This window comes from Dysidea avara, chromosome 6, assembly GCF_963678975.1.
Source record: "Dysidea avara chromosome 6, odDysAvar1.4, whole genome shotgun sequence".
In the NCBI taxonomy this organism is placed as follows: Eukaryota; Metazoa; Porifera; class Demospongiae; order Dictyoceratida; family Dysideidae; genus Dysidea; species Dysidea avara.
In genome coordinates this window covers 26,057,314-26,082,915 of record NC_089277.1, presented here as the reverse complement: position 1 = coordinate 26,082,915, position 25,602 = coordinate 26,057,314, and the positions used below count along the sequence as shown (strand labels likewise).

Genomic DNA, 25,602 nt, shown 5'->3' with positions numbered 1-25,602 from the left:
ATGGCAAAGAAAATCACCAGAGAGCACTTTAACAGACATCTACAATATCTACATACTTTTCAGTTGAGCTTTGACATCTTTGGTTAATTTCTTTTGACTCTCAGGGTCTGCAGTGACTTTAAAATTGAAATACAACTGATCCTTAATCAACTATGAACAAAAATACATAATATCACTTAGGCAGCCACCATATCCTACGCATGCATATGTGACCCACTGAGCAAAAACCTACTTATAATTGCATTTCTTCCTTCAAATTCATTTGTGACTGTCTTTGGGGAAACCGGTCTTATCGCCCATTTAAAAGTATTGAGAAATGTCGGTTTTAAATATTCAGTGTGTTGTAGCTGGCCAATGGTGGTAGCTACGCATACCAAATGTTCACACGTTTCACAACAATTTCTTACCTTCCTGATCATCCACTGAAGAAGTAGTCAACAGCTAAGTTTCCCACCAAGTTTTTAAACCAAGGTTGTCTGTATCAGGCGAGCTCCAGAAGGGAGGGAGGCGGGGGGGGGGGGGCCCTGGAAGGCAGGCACGATGGTGTTCAAAAATTGAAAAGAAACGTGCTGGCATGAATTAGGCCAAGTTATAAGCCATTCAGGGCTCAGAACTGGCTAAAATGAAAGGAAATTTACAGCACAGCTCATTGTCCAACACCACGGAGCTGTACAGCCACACACAGCCATCTCCTGGTTGGCCAGGGCTCCATCAAGACCCCAGACCACTCGTACAGCTCGCCACTGTGCTCTAAAAAAGCAGCCAGCAAAAGTAGACCACTTTACTCTGGTAGACTGTGGCAGTGAAACTTGATAGTGCATTCATTAAGCTTTGTGTTTGTGTGAAAAAATCAAACTTCCTGTCTTGGGCGATAAGAACGGTTTTCGTAGATCCAGTCACATTTACGACTTTTTGTTGTCTAGAGGGAAAAGCCAATTAACTGTAAAAGTTTCAACCTTATCTGGTAAGTGCTTTCAGAGCTATAGCGATAGTCAACATGAAGAGCAAAGGAATTGATTTGTACAGTGCCTATATGGAAAACACTACAGGCGCTTGTTTAATTGATCATAAGTCTCGTGTGCAACAGGCTACAGAGTTGGGACTTGTGTCAGTCTGTTCACACATTCATTAAGGATAGTTTTTGGCCTAAAACATACCCATGCAAGCAAGAAGGTTGTTCAAGTTCAGAAACGGCAATGATAAAGTTTTACAGCAACGTAACCAAACACATGTAACTCACGTTTGCTTCATGGTGCAGAAATGAAACAAAGATATTCTTACGACATGAATCCATTAGTATTATTACAATTCGAGTTTTCCTTTACTGTTTACTGAAGCAATTAAAACATGCTTAAAATGTGACCAAGTCTGGGAAAACCGGGCTTATCGCCTATTTAAAAGTATCGAGAAATGCCAGTTTTAAGTATTTAGTGTGTTGTAGCTCGCCAATGGTTGAAGCTATGTGTACCAAAATTTCGCACGTTTTACACCAATTCCTTACCTTCCAGAGCATCCACTGTGCAAGTAGCCAACAACTAAGTTTCCCGCCATTTTAGATAGTTTTTAAACCGAGGTTGACTGTATCAGGCGAGCTGCAAATTGGGTGGGAGGTGTTGGCCCTGGAAGGCAGGCAAGATGGTATTCAAAAATTGAAAAGGAAGGCCAAGGGATGAATTAGGCCAAGTTTTGGGCCATTGAAGTATCAAAACTGGCTAAAATGAAAGGAAATTCACAGCAGAGGTACTTATCCAACACCACAGAGCTGTACAGCCCCATACAGTCATCCCCAGGCTGACCAGAGCTCCATTAAGGCCCCACACCACAAGTACGGATCGCCACTGGGCTTGAGAAAAGCAGCCAGCAAAACCAGACCACTCAAGTCTAGCTGATTTTGATTGTGGAATTAGATAGTTTATTCATGTAGCTTTGTGTCCTGGGTGAAAAATCGAATCTGCTGACATGGGCGATAAGACCGGTTTTCTCAGAATGGGTCACAAATTATTTATGTAGCATGCATTATTTACCCAATGGATTTCAATGTATGCTGCAGTACATGCCCAGTTCAAAGCTAGTAACTTGTATACAAACATATAGTTTGATGTACATTTAATAATTGTAACATGGGCATGAGGGCTTTGCCTGATATATATGTCCAACTGCCCAAGGGCAAAGGGCATGCATACCAGGCAAAGCCCGAATGCCCGTGTTACAAATAATATGCACTTATTAGGCTGATAGCCTGTACAGGGCGATCAATCACCCAAGCCAATACGAGTGCAGCCACTGGATGTATTATATATGCATACCTAAAATTGTGACCAGGCCTGCGAAAATAGAGCATGTGGACACATTAAAATTGCCTACTCTTTCAAACTTTGATGCATCATAACTTTTTATTCTGTTATTGTTTGGCCATAAACGTTTCAGCACTTCTTAACAATCTAGTTGACTTTAAAATAAAACTTATAGAACAAAAACATCCTATCTCAGTATTGAGATATGAGATGTCATGTAGTGAGGTGTAGTTTGTGTCCACATGCCCTATTTTCGCAGGCCCGGTCACAATTTTTGATTATGGGTCAGCAGCTAGTACGTTCTGGTTATGTTCAGTTATGATAAACGGACATATCCTAGAGATGTCACGGAGAACTTCTGTTATGCGCGTTTGATGTTTTAATCAGTACTATTGAATCATTTATGGAAAAACTATGCAGTTCACTAAAGGCCTAGGTAGGTAAGCTTGCTTGTAGAGTGGTTACTCCATGCAGAGTGGTAGCTTCATGATGGGGGCGTGTCCATATTTGAAAACATGCAGAAATGATTGATGAATAAGCTATAGCACTAGTTTTCACCTTAGCCCAACGTTTTTCAACTCTTAGGATGACGATGATAACAAAACACTCTCCGTCTGAGTGTTTTTCATAGCAAAATCCAAGTCGTGCATCCTAATTACGTAAGTGTTGATCAATCCCTACAATCAATTTTAGCATCAACGTCTATATAATCACTGCCCAGTTGTAGACCGGATACATTTTGTATGTCGTATGTAGCCCGGCTAGCTGGGCTACATACGAAATGTAACCCGGGTGGCTCCTTTGATCTGAGGTGTGAAAGTGTTACATACTCTGATAGAATGCTGCAGTCTGTCATCAAGTTCAGCTAAGGGCAAGCAGCTACTCTAGTACAACCATCACTCACTACAAATCTATGTTTTCAGTTGGTCATGACAGTTTGCTTGCCAACTAATATAAAAAGCAATTGTGAAGATAAATGTCTTTGCAGGAGCCTGGTTTACATGATATCCTGTAATGACTTCCATACCTGACAATAATGTTGCACCAGGGCCGCCCAGAGAAATTAAGGGGCCCAGGGCAAAGAATTAAAGTGGGGCCCTAGAGGCAAGGAGGTTTCCATTCTGAATCACAGCTTCACCCAAGCTGTAAGTTAAAGACCAAAACAAAAAAAAAAAAAAAGGTCATGACCTGCTATCAATGACAATAACTACCCCTCACCAACCATATCTCCTTATCTATAAGCTTGCTACACTGCTCCTCTGAAGAATACTGTGACTGCTCTATTAGAGTATTTAGATCTGACTGCTCTATTAGAGTATATCGATCTTTTAAACAGGTATTCAAGGGGCCCTTCATGGGCCTCCTGGGGCCCTTTTCAGGCTGGGGCCCGGGGCAAAATGCCCCAGTTGCCCCCTGTGGGCAGCCCTGTGTTGCACAATTGGTACCAGTTATCACTACTGTTATAATTGCAAACGTTTTGGAAAGAAACAGCTGCTGTACTACAGCAACTATTCTATTAAGGTGTGTGAAAGCATCAGTAAACCTAAAAGCTGACATAAGTTATGGGCCTTGCAAACACCAAAAATGGTGGTTACATCTGTGAAAAATATTCTCCATGGTTCACATTTGCTATACACAATATCCACATCAGAGTCATTGCTCATTGTTAAGACTGACAAGAAATGGCTGCAATGAAGTTAATTTAATTTGATTATTTGATTTTGCATAGTAGTGGCCATTGCTTGTATCTTTAACCCCACAATGCTTATCCATGGCCTTTTTTTGAAAGTTGCATATTCATGCTGCTTTATACAGATTTTCTATAATCTCAGTTTTCACTGATCCAACTATGTACACTTACGTATGCATATGTGCTTGTAAACCATGCACAATGAGACATGTAATACAGTGTAGCAGCTCAATTTTAACCTATAGTACCATCAGGAGTGCTCAAATGCATATGACTGTGTACAATTAAAACTCACTAAAGGGGGTGTGGCAGCCATTTCGCTCGCGTGTCTTTATCCCTGGAATTTACAGATGGAGATTCAATAGCAAAAATGGCTGCCACGCCCCTTTTTAGCAAGTTTTTATCATGTTCAATTGCATGCATTTGAGCACTCGTGATATTATGCATGTGTGGCACTGTACCTAACATGATATTGTAGCCTATAAGTTTTTAGTTGCCCGTTATTCATCCAAACTCATCCTCTCTATATCATATATTATATGATCTATATATATATATTGTCATGTCATACACAATCTCATGTAGATATAATCTTACTTGCTATTATGGTGTCATTGAATTCTTGTTGCATGATTGTTGAACTTGTGTATTGTCATGTAAACTACTGGCTTTGTAGAAAAGTGTTATGTGATTAGCATTAGGAAAAAGAGTAGGCAATGTAGAGCTTGGTGCGGTGGAAGGGTGGATAGCTAGGTAAATAAATCTATATATATGAGCACATATATGTAACTTAATCCTCAATAAATGGTGGCGGTTGCCACTATTCCCATGGGTGGGCCCCAGAAACCAACATGTTAAGAGATAAATGAATGTTATTTATCACTGATGTTCGCCTGTTTATAGTTTAATTACGTAATACATATAACACGCAGTAATTAATGTATCTAAAACTTTAACAGTAAGCACATTAAAACATACTAACATTAACTTCTTCTTTCTTCAGCTCGTACAGCACATGTCTAAGTAGCTCATGACTATCTTCTTGGGTTTGTTGTGCAAATCTTTGTTGCCTACCCCACACAAAGTTATAGGATACACTATAATATACGTACATCATTACCACGTACTGATACATGGATACACATAACCTATGCTTAACCTAAACATGTGCATTGAAATTATGAATAGTTGGTAATCCAATTTATTGTAGGAGGCAAGACAACCAATGCAAACTATAAAACTCCCATACAAAATGTGCGGACTTCATTAAATGACAGAAAATAATGTTTCATGATAATTGACAAAACCTTTACACAAAATAATGTATGAAACTTAGTTGTTAGGAGCATAGCAATTCACAGTGATGTGATGTGAACTGCTTCACAAATGCAGCGAATTACATTTAATGTGAAGCTGTATGCAGTGCTTATAGTTTAGGACTTGTTTATGGGATGGATATAATAATACAAGCCATAGCACAACATGGTACATATGAATGTAACATGATTTTTCTAATGAGCAGTTGTTTATTTACTAGTGTTGAAATTACAATAATAATAATAATTTCTTATTCAGGTTTTTGGCAACCACAGATTTTTTATAAAACAATACTATAGCATGGAACACATGGAACACACACCAATGAACAGCTGTTGCTCTGTTGCAAACACAGAAAAGTGTACAAATACTTCATTATACTACAGTACTACTTTCTGACATACACGTGATGTACTGATCTTTAAGACTAAATTAGATGTATTTTTATATGACCGCCGGTTTGATTTTATTTAGATGTACTTGAGATTGGTTTTTATAAGACTTTGTCTTCCTTATACCAATTAACAAATAATAATAATAAACTTTACACCTTGGTTTCCTGTTTTGACAGGATAACTTTCCTTATTTAGTCTTACAATGTGACAAATAAAGCTGAGCAGTGTCCAAACAAATCTATTTTAAAAATAATGTTGCTCTTACATTGTGTTATCTGATTGTCATGTTTCCAAAGTATGTGTTAATTGTGACTTTTGATGTCAGTAATTACCACGTTATAAAATATTACTGATTTTTCTAGTTAGTCATCCTTGAAAATGTATTAGGTACCTGTGTATACTTAGTGTTACACATAACACACTAAAAGATGCAGTTACTGGAATATAAAAAGAAACAAATTATATGTGACTGGATCTGTGAAAACCCAGCATAATGGCACAGCCTAAATTTTCTGTATAAACCATTGCTTGGATTGAGTAAATTATTTCTGCAATTAAAAGAAACACCACAAAATTTTTAAACATTTTGTTCTTTGTAATAGTTAGACACTCGTAATAGGTGTCTTCGAGGATTTAAAAACCTGAGGTAACATCAATAATTACCAAGGCACAGCCGAGGTAATTATTGATGCCACCGATGGTTTTTAAATTATCGAAGATGCCTATTACGAGTGTCTAAGTGTTTTAAACAATGGCATAGAAGCAGTGAGTTAGTGTACAGAGTTCCCATTGTAAACACTGACGGTATTTCAAAGAGTAAAAGATGTGAGGTCACACAAGCCATGGAGCATGAAAAGGTTTGTAAAGTCGATAAAAAGGTGCAATTTAGATACGTGTGGATAGCAGCGAATGCAAATAGCCAATGCAGCATGGCTGTCTAGGTCTACAGAGTGTGCTTTAATATGGCAAAGGCCGCAAAACTGAATTAATGGTTTTCTTAATTAACCAGCTACCACAATGGTCTAATCTCCACTTAGCTAGCCACAGATAATGACATACCTGTGTGATAATTTCTTCCTTACAATCAGCTCGCAATCACATCATTTCCCTTGTGTTTACTGATGTGCTAAACACTAATTGTCTACAAGAGGCTAATTGCAATACTGTGGGCCATATTGTGGTTGTAAACAACTGTCCTATTGAGTCGGGTGTTTTACCTGATACCAGGTTTCTTCATAAATAAGAGACCTCCACACATCAAAGAAAATGATGCATGCCATTGTCTAAGTGAAGAAAGGGTCTAATGATAATAGCCTGGATATCATCTTATTCACCTACTCAGGGGGAGTTCAAAAAGCTTTGTTTTGTTGCAGTAGAGTAAAGGATACGCAAGTTATGGCTGTTTATTTACATCACATCAAAGCGATCTTACGCAATCAATCTTTCTTCACTGATGTTGTCTCTATATGTAGTGAAGAAAGCTGATAGAAGGAAAAACTTACCCAGTAGTGGACTCTCCTATTCATGGCGAACATGTTAGTTGTAACTCTGTACTTCGTTGTGTTCGTATGTTACAGCTGTTTTTGTAAGTGCCTGTAGTTTATTTTCTAATAATATACTTGTTGTACAAATCGATCTTTCTGTTGTTGCCATTTCGTAGGGCTGTAACTCCAAAGTTACTGGCATACAGGGCTGAAACTTGGCCACAATATACATTTGGCTATACAGATTATAAATATTCAATAATAGAGAATTTGAAAAATGCGCTATTATATTGGGTTTTACATATAAAATACATATATTATGTCAAGTGAAAGGAACATACTCAATTGCAGAGAAAAACAAGCCAATGTTGTGCTATTTCTACAAGCCAGGTGCTATGCAGCTAGCTCACTCTAACCAATTATGTATTACTATTTGCGACTCGCTGAGCAAAAACCAGCCATTTTCACAAAATTCTATTTTGCCATAAAGCCATATTCATTATTAAAATACGTACACTGGGTAAAATACACATGCTACATGAAAAATTTACGCACACTTTAATCACACTGAAATTAAGCTCAAATCAATAAAACCTATATACCACTGTATTTGTCTGTTTATGGAGAGTACGAAAATCTTTGTTTTGTGTTCACACAGCAAAGGATATGTGAGTTATGGACATCTATTTATGATGCGGTAAAAACAACATTCACCGTCATCTTTTCTTAGTTGCAATGGCCTTCTTTGTCAACACAGAGGAGTACAGAGAAAGCACTGTACCTAGATTGATTTGCCAGATCATGGTGCACAGATTGAGCAAAGTCCCACCTTCATAGCTTGTGTTATGATCGATTATCTAAGCGCCTGTAGTTTATTTCCTGCATTCTTGCTGTACAAATAGAGTTTATCACTGTTCCAACTATCAAAGCACTATAACTCCAAGACCACCACTAGTTTTTGTTCAGTAGGTCACATTTTATTATTTTAGCCAACAGGAATTTGGTTTTGAATAATACATATTGTAATTTCAGATTCCATAATTCATGAAAGTTTTGCAATTCTTCAATTGCGTTGCTATGCACAGGTGCTTGTTAAACAAACTGCTTTTAATTAAGCACAGAAGTATCTTTTAACTGTTATATAGTTTGACTATCATGCAAATCAAGACACACGGTAGTGTGTCGTGCGGCCCAAGAAGCCGGCGCGCCACCCGTGAGTATATTAACAGGAAGAAAGAAAATGCAATTTTCACACCTATGTAGCTCTGTGATCGCTTATCCGATTGGAACCAAACTTGCTAGAGTAGAGCAGGCCAGCTAGGGGAGTCTACACACCACATTTGAAGAAAATCGCTCCAGCCATTTCCGAGATACGAGCAAACAAAATTTTGTTTTAATTTCTTCCTTATTTTCTTCTTCATCATCATCTTCATTTCGCACACTTCGCAAAACCCGCCATAAAACATGAATGCGTGCTCGGATCGGGCTGAAATTTGGCACACTTACATGCTCAATTACTTTTTGCTAATATTTGTGTCAATGTAACCACAGACGGTCGGCCTCATCTTGGGGCTGCTATTGGATCTACTGCTTTTGTTGCACAGTATGTTTCTAATAAAATCACCACTTGGATTAGTGAATTAAAGTTGTTATCATCTTTTGGCATCACCCAGCCCCATGCAGCTTACTCTGCCTTTACACATGGACTAGTCAGTAAATCATTATTCGTTGCTCGTACTATACCTAATGTTGATGATCTTTTTCTCCCACTTGAGGATTGTATTAGACACAGCTTCATTCCTGCAGTAACTGGCCATCTACCACCCAGTGATTTAGATGGAGACTTTTTAGCTCTTCCCACTAGGATTGGCGGCATGGGTATTATCAACCCTATCAGAATGTGTGCTTTTGACTTTATTGCTTATAACAAAGTTACCAAGCCTCTGCAATCCCTTTTGTTATCTCAAACCAGCACTTTCTCAAGTGATATTCATGGTGAACAACTTTTAATAAAAAATGAAATATATCGCATGAAATTTTCCATGACATCTTCTAACAAAGCATCTTTACTAGAAGGGGCTACAACTAGTCTAAAGAGATCAATTGAACTAGCTTCTGAATAGGGAGCTTCAAATTGGCTATCTGTTCTGCCTTTGCAGGAGCACAATTTTTCTCTTCACAAAACTGCCTTCCACGACGCTGTTGCGCTCAGATATGGATGGGATCCTGCCAGGCTTCCTCAACATTGCGCCTGTGGAACTAAGTTCACTGTTGAACATTCCTTTACTTATCCCAAGGGTGGCTTCCCTTCAATCCGTCACAACGAGATCCATGACTTAACAGCAAGCTTACTTACTGAGGTCTGCCATGAGGTGGATGTTGAACCACATTTACAACCTATTACTGGTGAGCAGTTCACCTTAGCCTCATCAAACATTGAAGATGGTGCTCGACTAGATAATTCAGCCAATGGTTTTTGGGGTGGCCGTTGTGAGAAAACTTACATTGATGTTAAAGTCTTTAACCCACACGCTCCTTGTAATCGTACCACCAGTGCCAGTGCCATTTACAGAAAACATGAATTGTGTAAGAAGCATTCATACGAAGCTCGCATACGTGAAGTTGAACAGAGTTCCTTTACTCCTTTAATCTTTTCAGCCACAGGAGGAATGGCTAACGAAGCAACCATGTTTTACAAACGCCTTGCTTCCTTGCTATCAGATAAATGGGATTCAAATTATGCTGCTGTAATGGGGTGGATCCGGTGCTGCTTGTCATTTTCACTTCTGAGGTCAGCAATTAGATGTCTGAGGGGTTCTAGATCCTCAAAGGGCTCCTTTGGCCACTCTTTAGGATCAGCACCAATTAACCTCATTCAAGTAGAGTCAAGACTCTCATTAATTAAGCAGTAACTCTTATTATATTTTTCCCCTCCTTTTTTGTACTTTTAATTTGTTGTTTCTTGTATTTTGCAAAAGGATTACACTTAAAGGGTTCATTAAGGTGGATCTCCGTACCAACTTTGGTAGGAATCCGATGAACATTCACGGAGTTATGACCGATTATTTGCGTAAATAAGGTCGAAGTTCTGTCACGCCTACAGGCTAAACCCCTTGGAGGAATCAGTTGAAAATTAATATGTAGATGGAGCAACCATTGTAGGAGTGCCTTTTTGTGGTTTGAAAGGAATCGGGATAAAGACCATGGAGATATGACACAAAACCCTACCTGTGTCAAAATTACACAATCAATTTTTATGAATAAAAAATCTATTAGTTTTTGTGTCTACCAGGCAAACCGCTTAAAGCAACGAGCTGAAAATCAGTATGTAGCTGGAATAATCACCATAGAAAGTCCTTGCAGTAGTACAGAAGAATCGGATTACAAACCACTGAGTCATGATTCGAAAGGCAACTACGTGCAGCAAATGCGAGATCGACATACTCTAATAGAACAGTCACCCTAATAAAGCATTCTATAATTTACTCAGTTATATTACATTGCAAGTTATTCTGTAGGGGAATTCAGCTACAAACACGTCACCCTGAAGTCAGATCAGCTAGAAGAAGGTACATAATAGAGAGTTCAGCTACAAAGAAACCATCATGTAGAGAATTCAGCTACAAACAAATTGCCCTGTAGAGAGATCAGCTAGAAGAAGTTACCTTGTAGAGAGTTCAGTTCCAAAGAAACAATCATGCAAAGTTCGCTGCAAACAAATCACCCAGTAGAAAGTTCCGCTATGAACAGATCACACTGTAGAGAGTTCAGTTAGAAACAAGTCATCCTGTAGAGAGATCAGCTAGAAGAAGTCACCTTGTAGAGAGTTCAGCTACAAAGAAACCACCATGTAAGAGAGTTTAGCTGCAAACAAATCACCTGTAGAGAGTTCAGCTAGGAACAGGTCACCCTGTACAGAGATCAGCTAGAAACAAGTCACCCGTACAGAGTTCAGCTAAAAGAAGTTACATTGTAGAGAGTTCAGCTACAAAGAAACTACCATGTAGAGAGTTCAGCTGCAAACAAATCGCCCTGTAGAGAGTTCAGCTAGGAACAAGTCACCCTGTACAGAGATCAGCTAGAAACAAGTCACCCGTAGAGAGTTCAGCTAGAAGAAGTTACATTGTAGAGAGTTCAGCTACAAAGAAACTACCATGTAGAGAGTTCAGCTGCATACAAATCACCCAGTAGAAAGTTCCGCTATGAACAGTTCACACTGTAGAGAGTTCAGTTAGAAACTAGTCATCCTGTAGAGAGATCAGCTAGAAACAAGTCACCCTGTAGAGAGTTCAGCTAGAAGAAGTTACATTGTAGAGAGTTCAGCTACAAAGAAACCACCATGTAAGAGAGTTTAGCTGCAAACAAATCACCTGTAGAGAGTTCAGCTAGGAACAAGTCATCCTGTACAGAGATCAGCTAGAAACAAGTCACCCTGTAAAGGGTTCAGCTGGAAGAAGTTACATTGTAAAGAGTTCAGCTACAAAGAAACTACCATGTAGAGAGTTCAGCTGCAAACAAATCGTCCTGTAGAGAATTCAGTTACAAACAAATGACTCTGTAGAAAGATCAGCTAGAAGAGGTTACCTTGTAGAGAGTTCAGCTACAAACAAATCACCCTGTAGAGAGTTCAGCTAGAAACAAGTCACCCTGTAGAGAGTTCGGCTAGAAACAAGTCACCCTGTAGAGAGATCAGCTAGAAACAAGTCACCCATAGAGAGATCAGCTAGAAGAAGTTACCTTGTAGAGAGTTCAACTACAAAGAAACCATTATGTAGAGAGATCAGCTAGAAGAAGTTACCTTGTAGAGAATTCAGCTACAAAGAAACCATCATGTAGAGAGTTCAGCTGCAAACAAATCACCCTGTAGAGAGGTCAGTTACGAACAGATCACCTGTAGAGAGGTCAGCTATGAATAGATCACCCTGTAGAGAGTTCAGATACAAACAATTCACCTTGCAGAGAGATCAGCTAGAAGAAGATACTGTACTTTGTAGAAAGTTCAGCTACAAACAGCTACATGTAGAGAGTTCAGCTGCAAACAAATCACTCTGTAGAGAGTTCAGCTATGAAAAGATCACGCTGTAGAGAGTTCAGCTAGAAGAAATCACCTTTTAGAGAGTTCAGTTACAAAGAAACCACCATGTAGAGAGTTCAGCTGCAAACAAATCACCCTGTAGAGAATTCAGCTACAAATCAATCGCCCTGTACAGAGACCAGCTAGAAACAAGTCACCCTGTAGACAGATCAGCTAGAAGAAGTTACCTTGTAGAGAGTTCAGCTGCAAACAAATCATCCTGTAGAGAGTTCAACTACAAACAGATAACCCTGCAGAGAGTTCAGCTAGAGTCAAGTCACCCTGCAGAAAGAATCTTGTAAAGAGTTCATCTACGTACAAGCAAACCACCCTGTGAAGAGTTCAGCTACATTTCAAGTCACACAGTAGAGAGATCAACTACAAATTATCCTGTAGGGATTAATTGACATGTAATAAATAACTAATCAAAAAAAGCTAAGCTGTAAAAAACGGTGCGGCCCCAAAAGGCCATGGTGAAAAAAGGTGTGAAATCCAAGGTGGCGACCAAGAAATGGCTGTAATGGTAAAAATTTTAATAACAACAGTTCAGGTGAATTTGGTCTTGGCACAAAATTCACCTGAATTGTCGTTATTAAAATTTTTACTATTAACCTACCATCACAGCCATTTATTGGCCGCCACCTTGGATTTCACATCTTTTTTCACCATGGCCTTTTTGGGGCCGCACCTTTTTTTTACAGCTTAGCTGTTTTTGATTAGATTTCACTTCTTTTTGTGTTTGTATACCCCAAAGCCGGCCATAGGCCGGCTTTGGGGATTTTCTTTTCTTTACCACAGGAAGAAGAAAAGATGAAGCAGATGTTAAATACTTTAAATATTTCTGATTTTATCAGTAAATGTACAAATTATATACATATATATAATACATATATTTATTACAAAACACTCTATACGGTGGTTTCTTTATAACTGAACACTCTACAAAGTAACTTCTTCTAGCTGATATTTCTACAGGGTGATTTGTTTGTAGCTGAACTCTCTACATGATGGTTTCTTCGCAGCTGAACTCTCTACATGGTGATTTCTTTGCAACTGAACTCTCTACAAGGTGGCTTCTTCTAGCTGATATTTCTACAGGATTTGTTTGTACTGTAGCTGAACTCTCTACAAGGTAACTTCTTCTAGCTGATGTTTCTACAGGGTCACTAGTTTGTAGCTGAACTCTCTACATGGTGGTTTCTTTGTAACTGAACTCTCTACAAGGTGACTTCTTCTAGCTGATCTTTCTACAAGGTGATTTGTTTATAGTTGAACTCTCTACATGATGGTTTCTTTGCAGCTGAACTCTCTACAAGGTAACTTCTTTAGCTGATCTCTGTACAGGGTGAATTGTTTGTAGCTGAGCTCTCTACAAGTGACCTCTTCTAGCTGATCTCTCTACAGAGTGATTTGTTTGCAGCTGAACTCTCTACATGGTGGTTTCTTTATAACTGAACTCTCTACAAGGTGACTTCTTCTAGCTTATCTTTCTACAGGGTGATTTGTTTGTAGCTGAACTCTCTACAAAGAACTTCTTCAAACTGATCTCTGTACAGGGTGAATTGTTTGTAGCTGAACTCTCTACAAGGTAACTTGATCTCTATACAGATTGACTTGTTGTAGCTGAACTCTCTACTATGGGGTGCCATTTGTGTCAAAACTCCACTTTTTTAGACATTGTGTTTTTCATGATTATTTACAAATAACTGTAAAGTATGCATGGCTATTTACAAAATCATGGTTATTTACAAAAGCATGGTTATTTACGAAAAGCATGGTTATTTATGAAAAGCATGGTTATTTACAAAAGCATGGTTATTTACGAAAGCATGGTTGTTTACGAAAAGCATGGTTATTTACGAAAACTATGGTTATTTACAAAAGCATGGTTATTTACGAAAAAGCATGGTTATTTACAAAAGCATGGTTATTTACGAATAACATGGTTATTTACAAAAGCATGGTTATTTACAAAAGCATGGTTATTTATGAAAAGAATGGTTATTTACAAAAGCATGGTTACTTAAGAAAAGCATAGTTACTAGTTTTCGTGCGATATCGATACTACACTAGTTTTCATGCGATATCGATACTACAAACTGGCAGTTCTATATATTGATAACTTAGTTAATAACGGTGCGTATATATAGATTTGCACCGGATGCAGTCTATAACCTAGCGTTCCCTTGGCGCGGGCTAGCTAGCTGTCTGCAACATTGTTAGTTTCAGTCTGGTGCAAATACATTAAGCGCGGGATCAGCATACGCCGAAACTGATGACCAGTGGACTACATTCAGTTAGGAAATGTTATGCTGGAAGCATGCATGGAAGGACTGGATACTTTTAGCTTTGATTTCTTCATACTTAGCTAATTAACAATGACAATAATAAAGGGGTGGGTGCTGCCATACTACTCTATACCAGTCTCAGCTACACGGCACCGAGTAGCATAGCTAATGAAGTGATTTAGTGACCCCTGGCTAGACAGCTATATATATAACTTAGCTATACGTAACTACCTACAATTTTACCTTTGATCACCGTTGTCATCGTCATCATCCATAGCCGTGATGAAGCCTCTTCTCTCCAGTTCTTCCATACATGCTTCCAGCAAGCATTTCCCAACTGACTCTTAACTGAATGTAGTCCACTGGCCATCAGTTTCAGTTCCGGTATGCGGATCCGCTTAGTGAAATTGCACCAGACTGAAACTAACAATATTATAGACAGCTAGCTAGCCCGCGCCGGGGAACGCTAGTTACAGACTGCATCCGGTGCAAATATATACGCACCGTTATTAACTAAGTTATCGATATATAGAACTGCCAGTTTGTAGTATCGATATTGCACGAAAAACTTAGTAACTATGCTTTTCGTAAGTAACCATGCTGTTCATAAATAACCATGCTTTTGTAAATAATCATGCTGTTCATAAATGACCATGCTTTTGTAAATAACCATGCTTTTCGTAAATAACCATGCTTTTGTAAATAACCATGCTTTTCGTAAATAACCATGCTTTTGTAAATAACCATGCTTTTGTAATTAACCATGCTTTTCGTAAATAACCATGCTTTTGTAAATAACCATGCTTTTCGTAAATAACCATGCTTTTGTAAATAACTATGCTTTTCGTAAATAACCATGCTTTTGTAAATAACCATGCTTTTCGTAAATAACCATGCTTTTGTAAATAACCATGCTTTTGTAATTAACCATGCTTTTCGTAAATAACCATGCTTTTGTAAATAACCATGCTTTTCGTAAATAACCATGCTTTTGTAAATAACTATGCTTTTCGTAAATAACCATGCTTTTGTAAATAACCATGCTTTTCGTAAATAACCATGCTTTTCGTAAACAACCATGCTTTTGTAAATAACCATGCTTTTTGTAAATAACCATGCTTTTGTAAATAACCATGCTTTTCGTAAACAACCATGCTTTTGTAAATAACCATGCTTTTCGTAAATAACCATGATTTAGTAAATAACCATGCTTTAAATAACCATGCTTTTCATAAATAACCATGCTTTCGTAAATAACCATGCTTTTGTAAATAACCATGCTTTTTTAAATAACCATGCTTTTCATAAATAACCATGCTTTTGTAAATGGGTCATTCCATGCCAAATCAACATGAAATTGACATGACCTCTTCTGATTTTTATATAAGTTGGTACACACAAAGACTCAATTGAGAAACTACTCCACACCAAATTTCAGACCATTGACTAATTACCTTAGTTGATATGACCGCTCAAAGTTTGAGGAAAATACTTGATCTGATTTACAGGTAATCATAAAAACCATCATAATTTGTGTTTGGCTTGACCTATGAACTTGTGGTTTGCTTTACGAGAAAGAATATTAAATTCTCTTCGCAATGATATATATGGTTTGCTATTTACTTCAAAAGTAATGTCTAACCACAAAAAAGTACTTTTTCTTTGATCTTAATTTCCAAAGAAAAGGTAGTTTTAATTAACTTCATATTTTGGATACAAACTACTTACATGCATACCTTTCACTACTGTTAGTTTCAAGTTGGGACAACAATCAGAAAGTACAATACAGTGCCAAATTCTTATGTGGAGCAATATAGCATGCAATATTGAAATTTTTGTACATCATAATTTTCCTAGTAGTTATTTGTACAAGTTTTGTACTTCATCCTGATATGTTTTTAACAGCACTAATACCATACCTGTTTCACTGCCCTTACAAAAGTCTCAATAGTAGCAGTGAAATTTATCCCGTATTTCACTGGTAGCAGAGAAAAAGTTGTAATTGCAATTTCATTGGCTAGAATTTATGTTAACAATTAGTGTTGACATGTGTTTAGTACATAGTGACAAATTGCGGACATAGCAACGCTAATGCACAGCATGCCTATATGCAGCGAGTATGGTATTAACTGGGAATAGCATGGGTATAGCAGTAAAATTTGGGATAAATACCACTCTTGTTGTCCAATACAACACTCGTGGTATTTATCCCAAATTTCACTGCTACCCATGCTATTACTAGTACAAACAGAGCAAACCAAGAAGGGACAAATTGGCTAATAAAAGTTTTGCAAAAAACTATAGGAAAATTACGTAAACAGTTCTGCAGGTATACATAATTATTTTCGTTACAATCTTTATGGGTACATTGGCAACTGATAACACAGAACTTGTCATTTAACAAAAGAATTCTGATGTAAACACATTACTGTTCTACATAACCAAAAAATTCAATTTTCATAAAACTAATTAATTAAAACTATACTCTTTTATTTTGCTTTTATGCAAAGCATCAAAAAGTTTACTTACTTTTTGCACAGACTACACATGCCTTACAAGTCCCTTTTGTGATTAAGACTGAAAGTACTTCAGTGGAAGTATGAAGACTGTATTTATTTGCTGTCATGGCGATGTAAGCAATAGATGATGTAAGCAATAGTCTGTCACATATAAAACAGATAGGAAAGTGCTCTATAGCTATCAATTATTCCTTACAATTTTTTTGAAGCATGGCACAAAAGCAGTGGGCTAATAGTTGTTGTAATTCTTTTAACAATCAAAGGCACAAGAAAACTAGCTTAAGACCTTGGATGGGTGCAAAAATTCTTACTCTCACTCTTGAAGAGAAGATATGTAGTAACTGTACAAAAAACTGTCAGAAAATGGAAATAACTCAGTATGAATCAAGCGATGATGATTTTCAACATCAGGATCTGGAGAGCGTTAACAAAGGCTTAGCTTTAATTAGAGAATCACCAGTTGTAAAAAATGAGTTACTACCAGGTGCACAGTATCCTAAGAAAAAGCTAGATAAAATCAAAAGTGATTTTCATGAATCTATACTTGGAGGTAAGGTTAAGATGACAATGACGAAAGTGAAGCTGAAGATGAAATTCCATGAAACAGAAGAGAAAAGTATAAAGGTACAAATTTTGACTCTACTTCCAATGAGCTGGAGCATCAAAAGAATAGAAAACGATCCAATTACATGGTTCGTAAAGCAAAAAGCTTAGTTAAATCAGGAGGCATTGTATCCACGCCTAACCCAATTCAAGACCATGGCTCAAATGATGACAAAAAAAAAATTCTTTTAGATTTCCTAAAAGTAATCATTTTTGAATTGAAATCCTCTGGTCACCAACTTTAATCGAGACACAATCTTTCTTGCTGGGAATCATTCGACTGATATCATCAGACTCGTAAAAAGTTTGAACTAGAGGTTTACCAGCAATTTAAAGATCAATTTTTCACTGAAAAGGTTAAATTTGCTGAATTGCGTCCTAAGAATTGTGTTTTAACTGGAAGTAGTGGGACACATGCTGTATGTCTGCTCCATCCATCAAAACACAAAATTGATGTTGATTGCTGGTAAATTGGCAGAGCTCACTGCTAAATTGGAAATTCACTTACAGCATTATGCTCACTGTGTTGCACTTGTCATAAATATTATGTACGTAATACACCACAGCCTGTTTGTCATTTAAAAACTTGTGAATATTGACCAGGAATCTCAAACCTCAAAGATTACTTAAATGAAATATTTGATGACAACTTTATTGATACTATCCAGTACAAGCAGTGGGTGTCTGTAGACAGGTCAACATTGGAGATGATAACTAAACCTGCAGATGACTTCGTAGACTCATTTTGTGACCAGATTAAACTTTTGATACCTCATTCATTCATTGCCAAACAACAGTCCCTTTATCAGACAGATACCATGTTAAACCTGATGCCTGGTAATTTTCTAGTAATATGCGACTTTTCAGAGAACCATTCCTTTGTATTGCAAGATGCAGACAAGCATTTCATCGGAATAATTCGCAAGCAACATTGCACCCATTTGTGGCATACTACAAAGAATCAGGAGAGTTGCAACAAATCAGCTTTGTTATTATCTGATTGCTTGTATCATGACACTATTACTGTACATTTATTCCAGAAGCATTTAGTGCAATTCCTTCAAGAAAAGTTTTGAAAGTAGACAAGATAATTTATTTTTCAGATGGATCAGCTGCCCAGTACAAAAACAGAAAAATTCTTGAATTTCTGTTATCACAAATCAGATTTTGGAGTACACGCTGAATGGCATTTCTATGCTACATCACATGGAAAAGGACCAAATTATGGAATTGGTGGCATCGTAAAACGACTAGCTGCTAAAGCAAGTTTACAGAAACCATATAATTCTCAAATAATGACTCCATGTCAACTCTTTCAATGGGGAGCTGAAAATTTAACAAGCTTGCATTTTAAATACAGTACAACAATCGACTACAGTGAAGAATACTTAGAGGAAAGGTTAAAAGTAAGTAGAACTATTCCTGGTATATAAAAACTCCACTGCTTTATCCCATTAAGCAATTCTATCGTTCTAACAAAGAAATTTTCAAATTCATGTGTTGGTAATGAGGAAAAGGTTACCCTTGTGAGTAAGGATGAAATTCCAGTTGATAAAATTACAGGATTTGTCACAGCTGTGTATGAAAAGAAATGGTGGTTGGGTTGTGTTCTCCAAGTACATCAGGATGACAGAAAAGTTAGCAATAATATATTAATCCCTAATGATCCATCACCATCATACAAGTATCCAGCCAGAGACACAGATAGCTATTTTAGTTTCTATTGATGATATCCTCACAAAAATTGACCCAAGAACCAGTTATGGATGAATTTATACTATCTCAAAAGAACAAACTAAAGCAGCCACAGAGCAATTCAAGTACATGTTAAAAACTACAAGTTAAATTACCATGTTTCTTCAGATATTAAAATTATAATAGTAATTTATCATATTGCTACTACATAACACTTAAAATGTATCTTAAAAACAATGTTGTCAGTGATGTCCCAATTTGAAACTTACAGTAGTGAAAGGTATACATGTAAAGAGTTTGTATCCAAAAAATGAAGTTAATTAATAAAACTACCTTTTCTTTGGAAATTAAGATCAAAGAAAAAAGTACTTTTTTTGTGGTTAGACCTTACCTTTGAAGTAAATAGCAAAACATATGTGACCTGGTCTACGAAAAGGGCTCTTATCGCCCAAATTTTGGAAACTGACTTTTTTTGGCTAAAAACAGTTATAATGTAAGTATAAACTCACTTGCAAAGTTTCAGCGCTCTGCAGCAATCCATTCATCAGTTATTCACGGATCATGAATTCGTCCGATTCCGTCAAAGTTGAACAAGCATGAATTCCAGCAAATTAAATGAAACACCGCTTTTTATCGCATACTTATTGTAAACAAACAGCTGGACAAATCGCGACAAATCTTTTCTCGGTTACGCTTATTAACGTTAGTATGATATCGTGTATGCTTGTGGTGTGAAAAGAAAGAAACTAGAAGCTATGACATGCCACTGAAACTGCTTAGAACAATGCAGCACTGGAATAATCGTGACAGTGAGGAAGAACGTTGACACATTCGTGATGTAAGGTACGCAAACTGTTAGCTAGGAGTCCCTTTTAGTGGACACGTGGTTGGGCCGTCTTCAAACACATCCTAAAAGCTGCCCTTTCTAGCATTCACGGGACTGTTTCATGCTTGTTTTAGCGGAATCCATAGTTTCTTGGACTACTTAAGCTAAACGTAACTTGTGTTCTAGTTAATGCCAATCCATGTTAAAATTGTATAATGCTTATAACTTAAATGTGTGAAAGTTTAAATGCCTGCAGGCCTTGGACATACACTGTCTCTCTTTTCTGCAGGGCAAAATTCTCTTATCTTTTCAAAAAGACACGTCTGTCATTCTGTGGAGAGGCCAGGAGGTGTAGCAATGTGGGCAATTGTTGAGGAGAAATCTCAGAGGAACTATCTTTCAGGAGCATGACCTCCCTTTCAGTAGAATTACTAGTGTCTTTCACAAACACTGATCCAGGTGCATCAGCAGTAAAGCGGACGTGGTGCATATGACTAATGCCCTTCAAAGCAGTCTTAATGGTATACTGCTCAAAAAATCCACTCCAATTATACATGGGGACAAATACAGTACCATCCAATGAACCAATCAATTGTGGAACATTGACGCGAGATGACCAGCTCACACAATTGGCAATATCATCCAAGTCTCCCACTTTTGTATGCCGGAATTTCTGCTTCATCAAGCGAAAACACCAGTCGGGAGCAAATTTCGTATGCCCCACTGGAAGGAAAGATATTTTATCTCGTTATGTAGACCGATCAGCACCCTCCACATCAGGTAATACATCATAAACCTGTTCTTATTTTGTCCAGCACAGTTATCAGCGTGGAGGTGTGCTGATGTTTCACCAAGCCCGTGAGCCTCAAAGAAGTGATGGAGCATTGATACAATGGAGTTAGCCCCCTTGCCAATATTAAAGGCTTCATCAATGAGGTATGTTACCTAAAAGTATAGTACCAGGTAATTATGAGGATGTACGCATCATATGCAATCATATTTACCTGCCTTGGTATTGCTTCACAGCAAATGCCAAAAATACCGCACTTCCGTGGTGTCAAAAAATAGATGGGCCCTGGCTGAAAAGGATCACTAGGGTAGTGAACCTGTTTCAACAAATTATAACTTGGTTATCTATCTCATCGCACATTTTTATGTACCTGCTGGGCCATATCAAAGCCGTAATGAACAGTGATTTGGTGGCTCTTTTGTGGCAAGTGAGATGCTGGTGAAGGGGGCTGGAACTCATCTGACACAGTAAAGGTAGACTTCAGTTTCTCTCGACTTAACTTGCAGGCTTCCTGGTAAGTAGACCTCTCGAGTGACACTGCCTTTAAATGTGTCTTAGCTTCATCAATGATCTAAAAACAGGACGATACATCAGAGATGTAACAAAAATGATAGTCTTTTTGTATTATGAACATTTTTTATTTCACATTACAGACAAAAATGACTACTTGAACTTGGAACATAATGGGCAGATACTAAGACATCCTTTGGTATAGGGAAATTGTGAAGGATTTTGTAATTGAGCGTGACAGAGAATTACTGAACGTACAGTGAAAGTAAAAGAATAGTGGCACAGAACAAATACATCAGCTGGTTGTATTAGTTTTTAACTACGATACAATACCACACAAAGTAAGTTGTGCATTTTCCTTCTGTTGGTCTGATGTATTAGCCATCTTTGTAATTGCCATGCTATTCTGTTGGCAGGTCCAACAGAGATCAGTTCGGGGTCTTCCAATCACCACATGCCGCAACTGTAGATGCCAGTATCTACAAAAGGTTCTATAGGACACAGGCTGCAGCTCACTGCCTTCACTTTGCCCACAAGCTACAACATACTGGTCGTAGAAAAGATACACATGCAGTAAGTATGTTGTTGTATTTTATGGAAATGAGACTAGTGCCTTCAGTATGATTAAAGTGTACAAAGTGTGAGTAGACAGGAGGATTTTTCTATGGGAAGAGGGAATTTTATCCCGCCCTGGAAATAATTTTGCCTCCCTGAACTATGCCTCAACTGGCTCAATGATGAAAATTAATAAATTTTAATAATGATAATTCTGTTAACTAAATTTTGGATGACTGAAGTTCTGCCTCTACACCCCCCCCTACCCCCCATATACTTCAAAAACCAGGAATAGCCCTTCCTAAATTTATTGTCTAGGAAAATCCCTGGTAGATTTAAACAGGAGCCCATAAGCAGGTGTAACGGTGCTTATGGGTTCCTGATTTAGCCACATTAAACAACATTTTGATGTAGTTGTATTGTTTCACTTAGAGTGATACCACCTGTTTACTATCTGATGTTGGGAGTACTGAAACATCATCTCTCTTGAATCCAGGAATGCGGCCTGGTAAAAGGATGGCATGCTTTTCAGCATAGTTTTCAATGAACTTCAAGATGTTTGTGATCCTGGCGAAAGTAAGTGCATTGTGAGGACGGTTTTTGGTATTGCCATGTTCCCGTTCCACCAAACCATTTTCTAAAAAATGTTTTTTGATATTGTGTACCTTTCTTTTGCCAACACTATGTAAGAAATTGTAAGTATTATGGCACACCTGGTATCCTTTGTGCATGTATTGAATAGTTGTTCTTTGCCTTTTGGCAGGCCTATGCCCACTACGCACCCCAACGTCATCATCTTCGCACACAGTAGCTGCAATTGATCCAATTAATGCCATGTCCAGTAACCCCTTGGAGAGGAAAAGGGCCTGGGCCCTATACTGCTGATAGTATTCTGATGAGAACATACAGCTACAAGGTCCTCCACCAGCAAGTTGACATCCACAAGTTGTAAGAACAAATTCTTCACATATGACCGGCTCAGCTTCCCTTTCCACTTCACCATGTTTGATTCTAGCAAGGGTGGCAGCTGACAAACGTTTATCAGATGGTTTCTTCCTAGATGGAGTAGCAACACCTGACTGTAGCTGTGAAGTGGTAGCCCTTGACTGCAAACTTGTAACCCGTGGCTGTGAACTGGTTACCCGAGATGTTGGAGTGGAAGCCCGTGATGTAGGAGTGGTAGTCCGAGACGTTGGAATCGTAGCCGGTGACATTGCAGTAGTAGCCAGTGATGTTGCACTGGTACCCCGTGAGTTGGGAGTACAAACACTTAACTGTGGAGAACTCTCTAGAAGTGGACTCAGAATTCCAGGCGTTATTGTGGATTCTTCTACAAGAGTTAAAACTAAGTTTACATCCTCAAGTCTACATTTACCTTCATCCTGAATACTGTCATCAATACCAGCAGATGGCTGTGATTCATAGTCTATAAAAAGTCCACCATTTATATGTTTTAATTGTTATTGAATGCATTAGTAACCTTCATAACTGTCTCCATAGTTTGTAAGCTGTTGTTCTACATAAGAAAAAAAAGATAGTAGTATGTGTGATGTGTATTTATATTTAACCATTCATTTATTAGTGTTATTAAATTATTACCTTCATTTCTGTGGTCGCATTCCTCTTCGCCTTCGTTATCACTTCTGTGGTCTTCTTCGTCATCAGTTGGGGCATCGAAGTAGTCGCTAATAAACACCTCTACTTGGTTGCTCTCAACTCCATCCCAGTAATAACTGACGCCTTCTCCAGTGAGAAAGTTAAGAGCAGAGAGAACTCTATCTTTACTGGACATTTCGCGCAGATATAGCCCGCTAAAATTTGCTGCTGTGTTGACAAAGTGGTGATTTGTAAAGGTCCGTTTTTGCAACGCGAAGAGGAGATACAGGGTCGGAGAACATGAGTGATAAGTCATCTTCAAGATACGTCGTGAAGCTGAAACTTTGTGGGAGAGTGCAGGAAGGGTATGTCTATGCATACATGCAATAATCTCGTTTTGCCCTAAATACTTCTTCATGCCTCCTGAAAAATATTTGATTCGGCGATAAGAGCCCTTTTCGTAGACCGGGTCACATATATATATATCAGTGCGAAGAGAATATAATATCCTTTCTCATAAAGTAAACCACAAGTTCATAGGTCAAGCCAAACACAAGTTATGATGGTTTTTATGGTTACCTGTAAATCAGATCAAGTATTTTCCTCAAACTTTGAGCGATCATATCTACTAAGGTAATTAGTCAAATGGTCTGAAATTTGGTGTGGAGTAGTTTCTCAATTGAGTCTTTGTGTGTACCAAACTATATAAAAATCAGAAGAGGTCATGTCAATTTCATGTTGATTTGGCATGGAATGACCCAAATAACCATGCTTTTCGTAAATAACCATGCTTTTCGTAAATAACCATGATTTTGTAAATAGCCATGCATACTCTACAGTTATTTGTAAATAATCATGAAACGTACGTAAATAACCATGAAAAACACAATGTCTAAAATAAGTGGAGTTTTGACACAAATGGCACCCCATACTCTACATGATGGTTTCTTTGTAGCTGAATTCTCTAATAGGTAACTTCTTCTAGCTGATCTTTCTACAGGGCAATTTGTTTGCAGCTGAATTTTTCACAAGGTAATTTGGTTGCAACTGAACTCTCTACATGGTGATTTCTTGTAGCCGAGCTCTCTACAAGGTGACTTCTTCTAGCTGAACTCTCTACAGAGTGATCTTTTCGTAGCTGAAACTCTCTACAGGGTTATTTGTTTGCAGCTGAACTCTCTACATGATGGATTCTTCGTAGCTGAACTCTCTACAAGGTGACTTCTTCTTGCTGAACTCTCTACAGGGTGAATTGTTTGTAGCTGATCTCTCTACATGATAGTTTCTTTGTAGTTGAGCTCTCTACAAGGTAACTTCTTCTAGCTGATATTTCTACAGAGCAATTTATTTGTAGCTGATTTCTCTACAGGATGATTTGTTTGCAGCTGAACTCTCTACATGATGGTTTCTTTGAAAGCTGAACACTCTACAAGGTAACGTCTTTCAGCTGATGTCTCTACAAGGTCACTAGTTTATAGCTGAACTCTCTACATGATGGTTTCTTTGTAACTGAACTCTCTAAAGGTGACTTCTTCTAGCTGATCTTTCTACAGGGTGATTTGTTTGTAGCTGAACTCTCTACAAGGAAACTTTTTCTAGCTGATCTCTCTACAGTGAGATTTGTTAGTAGCTGAACTCTCTACAGGTGATTTGTTTGCAGCTGAACTCTCTACATTATTGTTTCTTTGTAGCTGAACTCTCTACAAGGTAACTTCTTCTAGCAGATATTTCTACAGAGCAATTTGTTTGTAGCTGATTTCTCTACAGGATGATTTGTTTGTAGCTGAACTCTCTACATGGTGGTTTCTTTGAAGCTGAACTCTCTACAAGGTGACTTCTACTAGCTGAACTCTCTACAGGGTGATCTTTTTGTAGATGATCTCTCTACAGAGTGATTTGTTCGCAGCTGACCTCTCTACATGATGGTTTCTTTGTAGCTGAAGTCTTTACAAGGTAATTTCTTCTA

The 25,602-nt window shown here is 37.9% G+C and overlaps 1 protein-coding gene and 2 long non-coding RNA genes across 5 annotated transcripts in view; 1 reads left to right on the top strand and 2 right to left on the bottom strand.

Moving 5' to 3' along the window:
* LOC136257207 (uncharacterized) overlaps nucleotides 1-25,602 on the bottom strand; it is a 181,438-nt gene that overhangs the window by 71,477 nt on the left and 84,359 nt on the right. For 2 of the 3 annotated variants that reach the window (XM_066050284.1, XM_066050282.1), the window contains 2 exons: nucleotides 4,967-5,081; nucleotides 57-150 (listed from right to left, as the gene is read on the bottom strand). In XM_066050284.1, coding sequence (XP_065906356.1) covers nucleotides 57-150; nucleotides 4,967-5,081 — 209 coding nt within the window. The remainder of the gene's footprint in view (nucleotides 1-56; nucleotides 151-4,966; nucleotides 5,082-25,602) is intronic. The other variant, XM_066050283.1, reaches the window with a different exon arrangement.
* Nucleotides 20,216-21,411, bottom strand: LOC136257221 (uncharacterized). The gene is made up of 3 exons (XR_010701850.1): nucleotides 21,346-21,411; nucleotides 21,190-21,291; nucleotides 20,216-21,130 (listed from the first exon to the last, which is right to left on the bottom strand). It is a non-coding gene; the product is annotated as an uncharacterized lncRNA (long non-coding RNA).
* On the top strand, nucleotides 20,611-22,041 carry LOC136257216 (uncharacterized). Its single transcript, XR_010701844.1, has 3 exons — nucleotides 20,611-21,121; nucleotides 21,629-21,826; nucleotides 21,902-22,041. It is a non-coding gene; the product is annotated as an uncharacterized lncRNA (long non-coding RNA).